Here is a 14,896-nt window from a genome sequence, read left to right on the forward strand (position 1 = left end):
AGAGAGAAGATTGGGGACTGGCCATAATGGGCAGTGTCAGTTCTGATGCTAGAGAGGAGGGTGTTGACAAATGAAAGCGATTAAGTTTGGTGGTGTTAATGTGTTGATAGAGATTAGTAACTTAAGTGCAAAGTTGGTGAAAGTCTCATTTTTTATGGTTTAATAAGAAGTTTCTTCACGTAGGGACTGACAAATTTGGCTTTGGCTTTGGTGGAACTGGGAAAAAATCCCACAACAAACAGTTTGACAGTTATGGAGAGGTAAGCTGTTATTTGTTGAAATATCTCATTCTTAGGCAGCTTTTAGTCACTCAGAAAAGTAATATGTAAATAGAAGTTTTAAGGAAGAAAGTTTTTTAACATCTTTCCATGAAACATTTGGTTTTAGGTTAAGCAACGCAAAATTGCAACAAAAAAAAAATTAATATAGTGATATTCATTTATACTTGGATTTTTATAATTTTGCCATTTATTAGTCACGTGAAAACATGTAAAACTTCCTGTCAGCATTGTTTTAATTTTTCCTTGATTTTAATATTTTAAACATTAGTTTCATTTTTAATATTAGACCAATTTAATAGTGTTATTCCTTTGTGTTAGTCCCCTTTGAAGCCCAGTAATCTCAATTTGTGCTACTAAATTTATACGGTTCATCTCACAAAGATGTATAGAAAAATTGCAAAGCAGTTTTTGTAGATAATGTTCCCAAAGTTGGTTTTGATGGTGAAGTTTGCTGTTAATAACTCCTTTGCGCTTTTTCCTTTTTGCCATTTTAGGAATTCACCATGCACGACACAATTGGATGTTACCTGGATATTGACAAAGGGCGGGTCAAGTTCTCAAAAAATGGTGAGTTCTTTGGGCGTTTTCTGGAGAAGGAGATTTCGGTGTTTGTTTTCACTGACTTTGGCCATTTTCTCTGTCCTCTCTCTAAAGGAAAAGAGCTCGGTCTAGCTTTCGAAATACCAGCCCACCTGAAGAGCCAAGCTTTCTTTGCTTCATGTGTCTTAAAGGTAACGTTTTAGTGCAAAATGATGCCCTGATCACAATCAGCTCTTCAGTATTGTGCCCTTTCAGTGCCGTTTGTCTATTCTGACTTTTTCCTTTACTTCTTTCAGAATGCTGAACTGAAATTTAACTTTGGTGAAGAGGAATTTAAATTCCCCCCTAAAGACGGATTTGTGGGACTCAGCAAGGCTTCGGATGGTCACGTTGTGAAATCTCAACACACAGGTGCTGCGCTGGGGCCTGTGGTGTGATGGGGGGCCCGGCCACTGTGGGCACTGTCCTGGGGACCAGTGGCTGAGGCTGTGATGCCCAGGCTCCTGAGCTCCAGGAACAGGGTGACCAGTAGGCGTTAATTGCTGGCTGCCAGGAGATTCGTGTCTGTCTTGGACTGATGACAGAGCGGGAACCTGGTGGTCCTTTTGCCTGGTGTGGGGTGAGGCAGGGCACAGCAGCCCCGGCCTCTGCACAGCAGCAGGACCCCCTCCCCCACCGTTCTCCAGCAGCTCATTGCTAGCGCTCAGGCGGCTCCACGTGCACAGGCCGTGCTGAGGGACCTGGCCATTGCCATTTGACATTTTCCACCTGGGGGGGGGGGCTTCCTTTATGTATTTTTAATTGTGGGGTTCCCTTCTATTGTATTAGTGAGTTTCACTGTGAAACACCATTGATGAGGCCGGCATCCACATGGGGCAAGGTTAGCTGGTCCTCCTAAAGGCCTTCAGGAATGCATCCTTTCCCAGCTGGGAAGCTTTTCCCAAACTTTAAAGCTTGGGTCATTCTTGGGGCCCAGGTCTTACACGAACAGGGAATGCATTGGGTGAATGACATCTTCCAGAGGTGCTGGACAAGTGCCAGGCCTCAGAAGGGAGCTGTCCCGGCCTGCCTCCCCTCCTGTGCCCGTCAAGCACAGCCCATTGGCCATTTCTTATCTCACAGGAAGTGCGCAGGTGGCACAGACCAAGTTTCTTCCCAATGCTCCCAAGGCCCTCATTGTGGAGCCGTCCCGGGAGCTGGCAGAGCAGACTTTGAATAATGTCAAGCAGTTTAAGAAATACGTGGATAACCCGAAGCTGAGGTAAGTGGGCTCCCGGGGAGGCCTCCCCACGTGTCCTTCAGTGCAGCCGGGGTTAGACTTGGGGGAGCGCCGAGGGACACCCTGGTCACTCAGGAACCTCCCAAGAGTTGGGGGATTCAGATGATCATCAGGCTCAGCTACAGCCCCAGAAGCAGCACGGGGGGTTTGGTTTTTGTTTGTCTAGAGGCATTTTCAAGTGCTCATTCACTGGCAGAGTTCTCGTTCCTTCAGAGGGCGAGTGTGGCCTGCTTGCACCAAGATTGCCTCGGCTCCCTGGGCCTTTCTTCCTTCAGCCTCTGGAAGGCTTAGGGCAATTGGTCTTTGTGCAGGGGTGGGGAACCTGCAGCCTGGAAGCCACAGGAGGCCCTCTAGGTCCTCGGTGCAGCCTTTTGACCCCAGACTTCACAGATCAAATCCCATTCATAAAAGGCTGCACCCGAGGACCTAGAGGGCCTCCTGTGGCCTTGAGGCCGCAGGTTCTCTGTCTCTAGGCTAGAGCAGGCTGCTGGCCCATTCCTGCCTTAGCATGAGGGCTGAGAGGCGGGCTGCAGAAACACCAGCGTGGCAGACGTTCTGTGTAGATGTGTGTGTCATAAGATAATAAGAAGGAGAGCACACATTAGACCCACAGCACACCACGGGTACGTGTGAGCAGTCACAGAAAGCTGGGCTCGTTTTGGCGAGTGGAGCATCCTTCTCCTGTGCCATACAGGACTGTCCCAGCCTGGTCAGACCCCAGGCATGGAGCTCTGGGACAGCCATGGGGAGAGTGCCCGGGCCCTTCCTGATCCTACGAGTGGGGCAGGCTCAAGGCCTCCTGACTTCCCAAGGCTCTTCCACCTCTCACCTCCAGGGCAGGATACAGTAGGAGAGAGTGTCAGGTGTCAGCAGAGGGCCAGGGAAAGCTTGGATTGGTTCCTTGGGTCCACCCTGTAGCTATGGCCTAATCAGGGAACACGACCCACACCGCATCCCCACCACCCAGGGCTGTATTTAAGCACCTACAGGTGCAGACAGACTCTAGGTGAGGCTGTCCCAGGCTTGAGTGTGAGACATCAGGGAAGGCTTCCTGGAGGAAGTGGCATTTGGGTAGAAACATTCTGGGGGAGGGTCAGTCAGGCATCTCTGACCGCAGGCTGCTGGGGGGTCCTCTGGGCGCCAGGAGGAGAAGACTGCGTGTGTCCTGTGCCTCCTGACTTGTGGTTCACTCTGGCCCCACCGAGGATGTGCGTGATTGTGAGGGACACGGTGGGCCTTGACCAAGGGCGGTCAGGCTCCTCCATCCCCGGCCAGGCCTGTGTCTTGTTCTCTGGCACCCCAGCATGATCTTTGCTCTGTTCTTTCTCTTAGGGAGCTTCTGATAATCGGTGGTGTGGCAGCCCGGGATCAGCTCTCTGTCCTGGAGCAGGGGGTGAGTTCTCTAGCCTCTTGGTATCCCCCTTCATCTGCCCTCTTGGTGCTGGGGGCTGAGGGCACAGGCTTCTCTGGACCCCTTTCCTCACGGCTGCAGCGGGTTGCCCTGAGCTCCCACATTGACGAAGCTTATGCACCAGTCCCATGCCCTCAGTCCTCCTGCAGCAGACGTCCGACAGGCCTGCAAGACCAACCGGAGCTGTTGCTCTGTCGTCTGGGAGGGGCTGAGTGGGTCAGCACCCTGGCCAGATGGGCGAGCCCAGATCACACCCTGACTGCGTCAGGGCTTCAGGATCTGGAAGGCCCTCCTCTGGGCGCTCCGTCCGCTGCTGCAGATTGCAGCTTCTCTGGGCTTTGGGCCTTTGGAGCTGCTGACGCTGACTGCTCTGTGGCCTCCCCTGGCTCTGAACCTCTCTGGGACTGAGCAGGACAGCCCCGCCCACAGCCCAGGCAGCTGCCCTGAGCCTGCAGCGGAGGAGAGCTGCGGGCAGAGGCAGTGGGGTCCTGCGTCTTTAGCCGACTCTCGCCTGTCCCAGTTGTGTGATGTTGGTGCAGTCGTTCCATCCCAGTACCCCTGGGGGGTCTCAGTGTTCTCATCACTGCTCCTCAGTAGTACTGTCATTGATGGGTATTCAGGGCACAGCAATCGAGTGTTTGGATTGAAGAGGGATGATGGTAGGTGGACTGACTCTCCGGAATTTGTTGCCAGAAAAACAAAACCAGACAGACTCTCCCTCCCCTGTTCATCTGTCACTCATCTGGTGTTTGCTCAGGAATTGACCATTCGCTTTAATAGAAACATAGGGAAGAAAAATCGGCAACTTTTCCTTCCAAGCCTCCTAAGAAGCGATCTTAGCATCCTGGGCTGTGGCCCAGGCCGTCGAGGCCTCGCTGCTTTGCCATCACTTCTCTTTCTGTCTGTTCCTTGCCGGCGGGGGTTCTTCACTGTGTGTGTTTGTTCTGACTCGGCCTCTCCCCTCGTGACCTTCAGGTGGACATTGTGGTCGGCACTCCGGGAAGGCTGGATGACTTGGTGTCCACTGGGAAACTCAACTTATCCCAGATTCGCTTCTTGGTTCTGGATGAAGCTGTGAGCTTTGGGGAAAACCAGCTTCTGGTCTTTGGTTTGGGGTGGGGGAGGTGGTTTTAGTGGTGGGGAGTCCAAGGTTGAATTTATGACTTGGTCAGATCCCATAAGAGAGTCTGCTTCTTTTGAAAGTAAAAGGAATACTTGACATTTGGATTAATCCCAAGACCTGAGCGCTTCCTGACTCACTGCAGTGTGGGCCTTCGTTCCTCTCCCCCTTCACTCAGGGTTCAGTGCTGGGCCCAGACGCGATGGGCTGCTCACAGAACTTGTTTCTTTTCCCTGCAGGATGGGCTTCTTTCCCAGGGCTATTCCGACTTCATCAATAGGATGCACAATCAAATTCCTCAGATTACTTCTGATGGAAAAAGACTTCAGGTACCAAGCATGTCTGTTGCCTTTTCTATGGGACACACACTGTCTTCTGGAGCAGGGTGCCAGCCCTGGGGGCTGTTTTCTGTCCTTTCTTGGCTGCCCAGCTCCAGTGGCACGTGAGCCCTGCTTGTGACTGGGGAGGGGCTGCCTCCGGAGTCCCTCCTTGCCAGCATGAAGACCCCCCTGCCGGGGGAGATGAGAGGAATGGGACAGCAGGCCCGAAGAGCTTTACAGCCTCAGAGTGCTAAGAGCAGGGACGCTGAAAAGCTCTAGCCCTGAAGCCCCCAAACTTGGCCTTCTGTCCCCTTTGAAAAAATCATTCTGCACCCCTCTGGAAATCTGCTTTCTTTAACCAATTGATGGTTTTTTCAAAATTTAAAAAAAATTTTCATTATTTAAAAAAAAAACAACAGAAAATATATTTTAAAAAAATGATACATCTTAAATTTAATAATTTTTTGCAAATTTGTGGCTTTTTTCTGCATTGAAATTTTGATAGGACAATATTACATCATGTAAACCATATAGTATTGTGTTATTACAGGCACATATTTTGCTGACGCACACTGGCCTTCCCAGCAGTGCATGACACACTCACCTGCCAACACTTGCTTGTTATGACCTGTTGGCGGACTTACCTAAACTGAGAGCTCATAGGTTACATTTTTTGTGTTTATTTGGAAAACAATGTTATTGCTATGACTTTCTCTGTTACACAACAGATGAAACTTGTTTGAATGGTTTTTAAATCTTTCTTTTCTTCTTTCCTTATGCTTCCACTGCCCCCTTATTTTTATTCAGTGCCCCCCAATTGCACCCGAGGCTGCCACTGCCTCCCTGGGTCTTTCTAGTGCCCCCCAGGGGCAGCATCACTTTGGGACCCTCTGCTCTCGCACAAGACAAGGCCTTTAGGACATTCATCTTTCCCCCACGTGGAGCTGTCCCGAGGCACTCCCCACTGGTTTTAGGGAGGCTCCTGGACGTACATCCCGGGAGTGTCACAGCATTTCTGACGGTGCTGGTGATGTGGCTGCAGACTCTGACCTCCTCGGGGCATCCGAGGCATTACAGCCCTGGGGGGTGTCAGGGCTGTTTGTGGTGGGACCACGGCCCCTCTTCTGTGCTTCAGGTCATCGTCTGCTCGGCCACTCTCCACTCTTTTGATGTTAAGAAGCTTTCCGAGAAGATCATGCACTTCCCTACCTGGGTGGATCTGAAAGGAGAGGACTCGGTCCCTGAAACTGTGCACCACGTTGTGGTTCCTGTGAACCCCAAAACGGACAGACTGTGGGAGAGGCTGGGCCAGAACCACATCCGGGTACGTGTGAGGCCGGGCCCACGGGGTGGGTGGATGACCAGCTTCTGAGAACTGCAGGGCAGCCACAGAGCTGTGGCCTCCCGAGCAGTTCCTGCTCAGCATGGGGGGCGCAGAGACCCAGGGGAAATGGTCCCTCCCCTCAGGGAGCTTGCCTTTTGTGGGAGGAAGCCCCAGTAAACGCAGGCTGGTTTCAGAGGGACGGTGGAGGCTGAGGCCACGAGGACAGGTCTAAGGAGGGGGTGCCCCTTGGGCTGGGCCTCAGACAGTGTCAGGTCGGGAGAGGAAGGAGAGGCTGAGGCTGTGTCTGAGACCGGACCTCGGAGTCCGTGTTCCAGATGTGGCTGAAGGAGAGCCCTGAGGGTCCCCGCCGTGTCCTGGAGCATCCCCTGCCCTCCAGGGCTGAGCTGGGCAGGACACTTTTCATGCCCTTCAGACACACGAAGGGGAGGGTCAGCCCTTCCCAGAGCCTTCTCTGGCCTCCTTTGAACATGCTCACTTCCTTTTCCTCATCCTCTGTGGCCTGCTTTTTGGCTCTTTGCTAACTTGTCACCGGCCTCCTCGATTTGGGGTCTGCCCAGAGGACTCTCATGGCCCCCCCCCTTTGGTGATTTCCTTGGCTCCCATGCTGTGTAGCCTTGAGGAGAGAGGCCTGTGTTGGAGAGGGGGAAGGGCTGTCCCCTGGGGCAGGATTGAGAAGCAGGAGTGGTGGGGGGAGGTTTGGGGCTCACTGTCAGGGAAAAACAAAGCATCAAGATGCCCCAAAAGGGAACAGCTGCCCCAGGGTGAGGGAGTTCCCGTCCTTGGGAGTCTTCAGGCCTAACCTGGGTGGCCATTTGTTGGGAACTCCTTTGGTGTTTGGGTCGACCATGGCTCCTGAATTCCAAGCCCTTGGCCAAGACAGAACTCACCATTTTCAGCCTCTAACCTCTCCCCTTCTCCACATTTTCTGTTTCGTTGAGTCTGTGACTGTCTGTAGTCGTGGAGGCATCCTGGCCTCTCCCTGCTTTTACCCTTGTCTCCAGGCAGTGTCTGAATTCTGTTGCTATGAATCTGTCAGTGTAGTGGGGACCCCTGTCATTGCTCCCCAGGACCCAGTCTGTAGCTTTCTGGGGTCTCTGACCGCTCCTAAGGCTCAGGCCTGTGAGGTCCCTCCCATGCTCTAGTGCTGTCTGTGGTTCCCAGATTGCTCTGGCTTGGCGCTTAAGGCCTCTCGACCTGGGCTCCCTTGCATGGGGTCCTCCCACACTGTGCTGGGGCTTGTTGCCCTCTTTTTTACCTTGGTGCATTTACACTGACTGTATTGGCCTTCAGTCGGCAGTGACACATCAGCCCAGAAGCTCACGCTGCCAGAGGCCTAGGGGATGCCCTGAGGGGGCACAGCCCACCAGCCTGCCTGGAGGAAGGCCGTTTGGTGTGTCCTGCCCAGTGTGTCCTCACAGCTTTCCAGAAGCACTTCTTGTGGGAGCTGAGCTGGGAGGGGGCCTGGGGCCATCTGGTACAAGCCCCCATCTCCTGGCTTCTGCTGCCATTTCCCCGCCGTCCCTTGTTCACGGAGCCTACGTTTTTCTGATGTTAAGAACTTGGAAATTCAATGCCTGATCTAAGCGGTTTACTTCCCCAAAGACTGTCAGTCGCAGAATAGTCTAATGGCATGTGTGTCTGTGTCTGTGGCGTGTGTGTCTGTGTCTGTGTATCTGTGGTGTGTGTGTCTGTGTGCGCACATGTACTATATATGTTTTTAAAAACGTGTTTTAAATCCTGATTTTTGGTTGTTGTTTGGTAGACTGACGAAGTCCATGCCAAAGATAACACCAGACCTGGAGCCAACAGCCCCGGTGAGTGAGGGTGGCCTTGCAGGTGCGCGGCCAAGGTGATCTGGCACCCCTTGGGGCCCTGTCCTCCCCCGTCTGGGTATCTGAGACCTGCCTTGTGGCCCCTCCGGGCTGCTCAGCTGCCAGCTTCTGTCCCCGTACATTCAGTTAAGCTCCGTTATGACCCTGAGGCCCCATGCCAGGCCCTGGGGTTCCAAAGACAAAATTGTCCCTGGCATCAAGCTACACTGGGGGCTACACTGGGCAGAGAAGGAAGCAGATCCAGGATACCTTTGTACAGATGCATTTGTTAAGCACCAACTAGGTCCTTATCGTCTTGGGGCTCATAAGCCAATAAGTAACAGTTCAACAAGGTGGGGGCAGCATAAGCTGGGGATAATCGTGGAGGGGAGTCTGGGAGGCAGCGCTGACAGGTGGTAGAGTCTGGGGCCAGGAGGTGGCCCCGAGCTGAGCTTTGGAGAAGGGAAGGATGAGGGCGGAGCGTGCCAAGGGCCTTTGTTGGGAGTGGGGAGGAAGCTGGTACGGGGGACAGTGAATGTGCCCGGACCAGCCCTGTGATCTCTCTGCCGTGAGCTCCCGGGATGGAAGCTCTTCCTAGATGGACAGTGATAGCAGCTCCTGCCTAGCTCGGTCAGAGAGCTGCTGTGCTGCACTGGGATATCCCATTTAGCTTCCTGAAGGTGGCTTTTCAAAAACAGCAAACAGATTGGGGCGTTTTGTGGGTTGCCTCGGCTGATAGAGACACCGAGTCAAGCGGAAGCCTCCAGAGTTTGGGCGGATCCTCACGAGTATAGATGAAAACCTAATGGGCTGTTGTTCAGGCGTGTCTGACTGTGTGACCCCATCTGGGGTTTTCTTGGCAAAGATACTGGAGTGTTTGCTGGGTCCTTCTCCAGCTCTTTTTACAGATGAGGAAACTGAGGCAAGCAGGGTGCAGTGCCTTGCCCAGGGTCACCCAGCTACTAAGGGTCTGAGGAGCAGATTTGAACTTGGGTCTTCCTGACTCCAGGCCCAGCCCTCTACCTGCTGTGCCCGCCAACTGCCCAGGGATTTAGCCAGAATGAGAAAGCCGACTGGGCTCCCATCTGATGAAGTGCCAGACAAAGCTCCAAACACCGCCTGCTGATGTTATGTGTCAGATTGTTTCAGCTACAACAGCATTAAGTTGGGAAGGAAGTGACCTCGGGCTGGGAGCTTTTATGCACACATACTTAGTATGTTTGCATAGAGCACCTGTCTGTATTTCTCAGGTCCTGGCATGGCTGGAGGCCTGAGCCCTGGGTGTTGCTGAAGGGCGGTCCCAATGTGTGCCAATGTTACCTTGGGTCTTGTCTCCTTTGTGCTTGGTTTCAGAGATGTGGTCTGAAGCCATAAAGATCCTGAAGGGGGAGTACACGGTCCGGGCCATCAAGGAGCACAAGATGGACCAAGCCATTATCTTCTGCAGGACCAAGATAGACTGTGACAACTTGGAACAGTATTTCATGCAGCAAGGAGGAGGCAAGTTTTTCTCACTTGAAATAGGCCTTGAATGTTTCTCTGACTGAAGGATCAGACGCCTTGCAGAAGTGTGTGGTCAGAACCCAGGGCATCGGCTGCCTTTAACAGCATGCGTGGTGACCAGATCTCCTGGATCCTTACCTGTGGGAAAAAGGGGGAAATTTCCTCCTGATAAACTTGGGAAGAACAGACTGTTTGTTGTTCTGATGCACGGCCTCTAGAGAGAGAAAGGTTGTCTGCCTTGTTCCAAAGGGGCAAGGCCATCTCTTTAATAGACGCTTCCTTCTTGTCTGCCCTGGCTTCTAAAAGTCTGGTGTTTATGGAGGGAGAGTCCCCAGGCCCGAGCAGCCCTACCCTGCTCCAGCCCCTCCTCTGAAGCTAAGGGCAGCATCCACACCCAGACCCGAGGTCTGCAGGAGAGTCACTGTGTATCCAGTGAAATCTCACCTTCCCTCCCTGAGCAGACCTCCTTAGGAATCTGGGGCCAGTGTTGTCCTGGGGGCCCTGTGAGGTTAGGGGGCTGTGCCCTCATCCTGAGCAGTCCAGGGAGGCTGTTGGGGGTTTAAGCTCTCGGGGCTGCTTGTTACTGTTTTTTTTGGTCCCTCCTCTTGCCCACTGGCCTGTCCCAGCCTTGGTAAATCCTGCCGCTCCTGTAGCCAACATTGGTTCTTGGGGATTTTGTGAGGGTCCTGGGCCGGCCCACAGCCTTTGGGCTTCCTCCCATTCCTCTCTGGTGCCCACACAGCCGAGGGTGCTTGGCGGTGAGTGACGCCGCAGAGGGGAGGCCACGCGCTGGCCTCGGCCCTCCCTCTTGGTCTCTGGAGTTCATCTTGGCTGGATTTCCCCTCCACGCAGCCTTGGGCTCTCTGTGCTTGGTGGTCACGTGGGGGAGTCTTCTGCAGCATGCCCAGCGTTGGCCGAGTCCGTCGTCTCGTTCTCATTCTCAGGGCTCAGGGTGAGTGTGCTTTTCTCCAGGGCCAGACAAGAAAGGACACCAGTTCTCCTGTGTTTGTCTTCATGGGGACAGAAAACCTCACGAGAGGAAGCAGAACCTGGAGAGATTTAAGGTATTGATGCTCGCGGCAGGCAAGCAGGACGGGTGGACTCGAGAGCAGCGCCACTCCCAGAAGTTGGCAGGCCCTCCCCTTCTCCATCCCCCAGATAGCGGGGCCCAGGGCTTGTGGCCCCATTGCTCAGGTGGGGTCCCAGGGATGGAAAGTCTTGGAGCTAGGACTTGAATCCAGGTTCCAGATCAGCCCTTTTCTTGGCCCTGGGCAGCCTCATTAGCCTTTGGCTGCACGCTGGCACTGCTCTGACAGCATTCTTAGTTGGAATGATCTCAGATCTTCCCCAGGAGCGCTGATGCCACCCTCCTTCCCCCTAGTACCTTGTCTTCCGGTGCCCCCCAACATCCGGGGCCTTCCAGGAAGATTGCCCCAGGGCCCTCACTTGCTTTCCCAGCGTGCGCCTCAGGTCATTGCCAGAGGACAGTGTTGCTGGAGGCTGGCTCATGATGGTGCATGGGCCGTGAGAGTCTGTAGTCAGTGTGTGTGCTCTGTGGCAGTGCTGACCTGTGGATGCCCTGGGCCTAAGCTGTGGGATGCCCTATGGAGACAAGAACAGCGTCTCCCTGCCGGGGGTTGTGAGGCTCCAGTGAGATGCGCCATCAGCACTGCCCATGGGGCACGGCCTGAAGGAGGTCCCTAAGTGCCGTAACCTTGGCCTTTGTGTGTGGAACACATCCCAGAGAGGGGGCAGGGCCTGGGCCCTGGGCTAGTTCCCCCTCCCCTTTTCTCCAGCCCGAAGGCCTTTGTTGGGGCTTCAGTGCCCACGGGAGACTGTGGCTTCTCTGCTCCTCCCCCACTTGCTGGGCTCCTTCAGTCAAGCTGCCCTGATGAGCACAGGCCTGGAAGTGGCCTCAGCTCAGCATCAGGAAAGTCCCTTCACCAAAAGCAGTGAACAAGCTGAAAATCAAGGCTCATACTTGGGGCCATTTAATCTTACGCTGTGATTGCCAGCTAGCGACTTCTCACATTCATATGCCTTCTAAAGACAGAGTTTTCTTCCCTTACAGCGCTGCGAGGGCCATATTGGGTTATTCCCATTTTACAGATGAGTCAGCTCAGAGAGGCCAGGGAGGGAGGAGGGCCCTGGAGCCAGGCTGGGCTGCAAGCAGGTTTTCCTGGCTCCATGTTACCTGTTCTAAGTTACTGTTCAAAGAATGACCTTTTAGGGAAGGGAAGGGAAGGGAAAGAGAGAGAGAGAAGAAGGGATTGGTTTACTCATCAGAATTATATGTTGTAGCAGGTCAGGGGCCTGCTTGAGAATTCAGGGTTTAGTCCTCCTGGTAAATCCTGGCCCCTGGAGGTCTGGTCATTCAAGGCCTCCATTCCTGGGAAGGCAGGTGTTTGTGCTGGTCTCCAAAGGGGAGTGAATGATGGCCCTTCCCCTCTTCTCCTTCCCTCCCTCTCTTTCTGCAGAAAGGAGACGTACGGTTTCTGATTTGCACCGATGTGGCTGCCAGAGGGATTGACATCCATGGGGTTCCTTATGGTAAATTCACAGATAACTCAAACATGGGCTTGCTTTGTAGACCATAACTTGCAAGGATTGCAAGCTGTGCCACTTAAAAGCACATGAAGTGACCTTTAGGATGGAAAGAAGGCAGAGGATTGGATTTGGAAATGTGGGGGTGGGGGCAGCTGGTGGGTCATTGGTGATAATTGTTTATACTTCCAGTCATAAATGTCACCCTGCCCGATGAAAAGCAGAACTACGTCCATAGGATTGGCCGAGTTGGCCGAGCAGAAAGGTACCGCTGGCCTTGGGGTGTGGGCTGGGGTCACTGGGGCCCTTTGTGTGCTTCAGGGGTAAGTTCTAACGCGGGCCCTTGAATCATTTCAGAATGGGTCTGGCTGTGTCCCTGGTGGCGACTGAGAAGGAGAAGGTAATCATTCTGTGTGACTGTTCTTTGACACACACATCGGGCAGTTAAGTATTTCAAATAAAGGGAGGAGGTTTTTTGCTTTGTTTGGGTTTTTTTTTTGCATTTAACTGAATTCTATTACCCACCTTCTAAGTTATTAATAAAGAACTTTATGATGTCTCTTCTTCACCTTCTTAAGGCAAAAAAAGAGAATGACCTTCTAGAATAAAACATGCAGCATCTGATTTCTCACAGTAGCTTTAATGTGACGCTAACTAATGCCAAGTGTGAAAAGCCTTCCTCCAGAGAACACTGGCAGAACTTCTTGAGCCTGCTTCCCTGGGCTGCATTCCTCCGTGTGCCCCCAAAGCCGGGGCTTCTACCTGTTTTATTTCTCTGAGAATGGCAGCCCGTGCCTGCCACCAGCTGGAGACGCTTCTGGTCTGGCCCCGGAGCTGGGGCCGGTCTCCAGCCTTTCGCTCTTGTCTGTGGGAGCACAGCTCATCCAAGGCAGAGGCCTGGTGTCATTCGGCTGGTCCTGAGCTCCATTTCCTGCCGTTTCTCTTAGGTTTGGTACCACGTGTGCAGCAGCCGGGGGAAGGGATGCTATAACACAAGGCTGAAGGAGGATGGCGGCTGCACCATCTGGTACAATGAGATGCAGGTAGGAGCGCCCCCCTGTCGGCAAGCTGCAGAGGCCATCGTCCACTTCCTGGCCTCCCAGCCCAGGGTGTCCAGAGTGCGTTGTGGGCGAGGGGTTGCTGAAAGGGCAAGCCACGGCCTGGAGAGTGGGGGCTGCTGCACTTTGGGGGGCAGAGCAGGTCACCAGGGCACAGGCAGAATCTGCCTTTGGGAGAAATGAAACTTCTCAAAATGAATCCGCTTCTACCCTGTCTTCAGCTGCTGTCTGAGATTGAGGAGCACTTGAACTGCACCATCTCTCAAGTGGAACCGGACATCAAAGTCCCTGTGGATGAGTTTGATGGGAAGGTGACCTACGGGCAGAAGAGAGCGGCTGGGGGTGAGTGCCCGGCCCTGGTCCTGGAGCCGGGAAGGGAGGGCTTCCTTTGTTTCTGCGGTGGGATCCGGATCCTGGGGAGGGGCCGTCGTGGGAGGTGGGCTGCAGAAGCAGCCAGCATCCACACCTCATTTCCCCCAAAGTGCATGAACTGTTTCTTTGCTGATGCCAGTCTGGGCTGGAATCCCTGGGAGAGAGGGCGTGGCAGAGGGGCCAGGAGGCCGAGAGGGGGGAAGTGGTTTCCTTTTCTCTCCTGGACACAGCCCCTCACACTGGAACATTCTCCCCACAAAATCAGTGATTCTTCTTTGGGGTATCCAAGCTCATCTAGCTGTCAGCAGGGGTTGGCTTAATCATTCGGCTTTGCCCAGGTCTTCTCGGCCAAAGCCCCTTCCCCTGCTGACCAGCTTGTGTTGCAGAGGGGATGTTGATGACCCCACACGGACCTCTCTCAGAGTGGGAAGAGTGGGAGAAATCTCAGGCCTCAGGGGCGTTGCCCATCTCCCTCCATCTGGTCTGAGGAGTGGCCAGCAGGTTCCCTCTGCCTGGATCCTGAGAGCGGGCTCCTTTGGGGAGTTGTGGGCCTTTCATGGCTTCTCCCCTTTACATCTGGGCCAGAGACTGAAAATACGCGATGAGGGAGCCCTCACCTTGTGAGGGGTGGCTGGCAGGTGGGGCAGGGGGCTTGGGAGGGAGGCTGGGAGGCAGCTGGAGGCAGGGGTGCCCTGCTGATGAGGTCTCTGCACACGTATGGCGCAGGTGGGACCTATAAAGGCCATGTGGACATCTTGGCGCCTACAGTACAAGAGCTGGCAGCGCTGGAGAAGGAGGCCCAGACGTCGTTCCTGCACCTCGGCTACCTTCCCAACCAGTTTTTCAGGACCTTCTGACAGGCACAAGGCCCGGGCCTGTCTGCTGCTCTGGGGACGCTCAGCCCAGGCTCCGAAGGCCACTCTCCCAACGCTGGTCTTTCTGGTAGTAACGCTGACTTTCCTGCATGTCAAGGAGCTTGAGTCTAAATCCTCTGTAACGATTGTCTGAAATAAAAATGGCCAGCCTCAAGACGGTATTTTCATGCGCCTACTTTCATTGTTTTGTGACCACTTTTTTTAGGAACTTGACCACTATCTAAGCTGGAAGCTGATTGTAGTCAGGTAGGGACAGTGGGATGGGCATCGAGGTGGCACCATAGTGCAGAGAGTGCCGGGCCTGGAGGCAGGAAGACTCATCTCCCTGGGTTTGAATCTGGCTCCAGAAACCTCCTAGCTGTGTGACCCTGGGCAAGTCACTTCCCCCTGGTTGCTTCACTGTCCTCAAATGTAAAATGAGCTGGAGAAGGAAGTGG

General features: G+C 53.7%; 1 protein-coding gene across 1 annotated transcript in view; it reads left to right on the forward strand.

Moving 5' to 3' along the window:
- LOC138167775 (ATP-dependent RNA helicase DDX1-like) overlaps nt 1-14,620 on the forward strand; it is a 24,248-nt gene extending 9,628 nt beyond the window's left edge. Inside the window, exons 8-25 of the mRNA XM_069096737.1 lie at nt 184-260; nt 776-848; nt 936-1,012; nt 1,118-1,232; nt 1,944-2,082; nt 3,433-3,493; nt 4,487-4,585; nt 4,871-4,960; nt 6,087-6,275; nt 8,059-8,110; nt 9,461-9,607; nt 10,583-10,674; nt 12,088-12,160; nt 12,347-12,419; nt 12,512-12,554; nt 13,102-13,197; nt 13,434-13,554; nt 14,311-14,620. Of these exons, the coding sequence (XP_068952838.1) occupies nt 184-260; nt 776-848; nt 936-1,012; nt 1,118-1,232; nt 1,944-2,082; nt 3,433-3,493; nt 4,487-4,585; nt 4,871-4,960; nt 6,087-6,275; nt 8,059-8,110; nt 9,461-9,607; nt 10,583-10,674; nt 12,088-12,160; nt 12,347-12,419; nt 12,512-12,554; nt 13,102-13,197; nt 13,434-13,554; nt 14,311-14,441 (1,748 nt within the window). The 3' untranslated portion in view covers nt 14,442-14,620. The remainder of the gene's footprint in view (nt 1-183; nt 261-775; nt 849-935; nt 1,013-1,117; nt 1,233-1,943; nt 2,083-3,432; nt 3,494-4,486; nt 4,586-4,870; nt 4,961-6,086; nt 6,276-8,058; nt 8,111-9,460; nt 9,608-10,582; nt 10,675-12,087; nt 12,161-12,346; nt 12,420-12,511; nt 12,555-13,101; nt 13,198-13,433; nt 13,555-14,310) is intronic.
- Nucleotides 14,621-14,896: the final 276 nt, after the last annotated feature.

Source organism: Petaurus breviceps, unplaced genomic scaffold, assembly GCF_028583685.1.
Source record: "Petaurus breviceps papuanus isolate PSGF00001 unplaced genomic scaffold, PetGlider_PUasm1.0 300, whole genome shotgun sequence".
Lineage (NCBI taxonomy): Eukaryota > Metazoa > Chordata > Mammalia > Diprotodontia > Petauridae > Petaurus > Petaurus breviceps.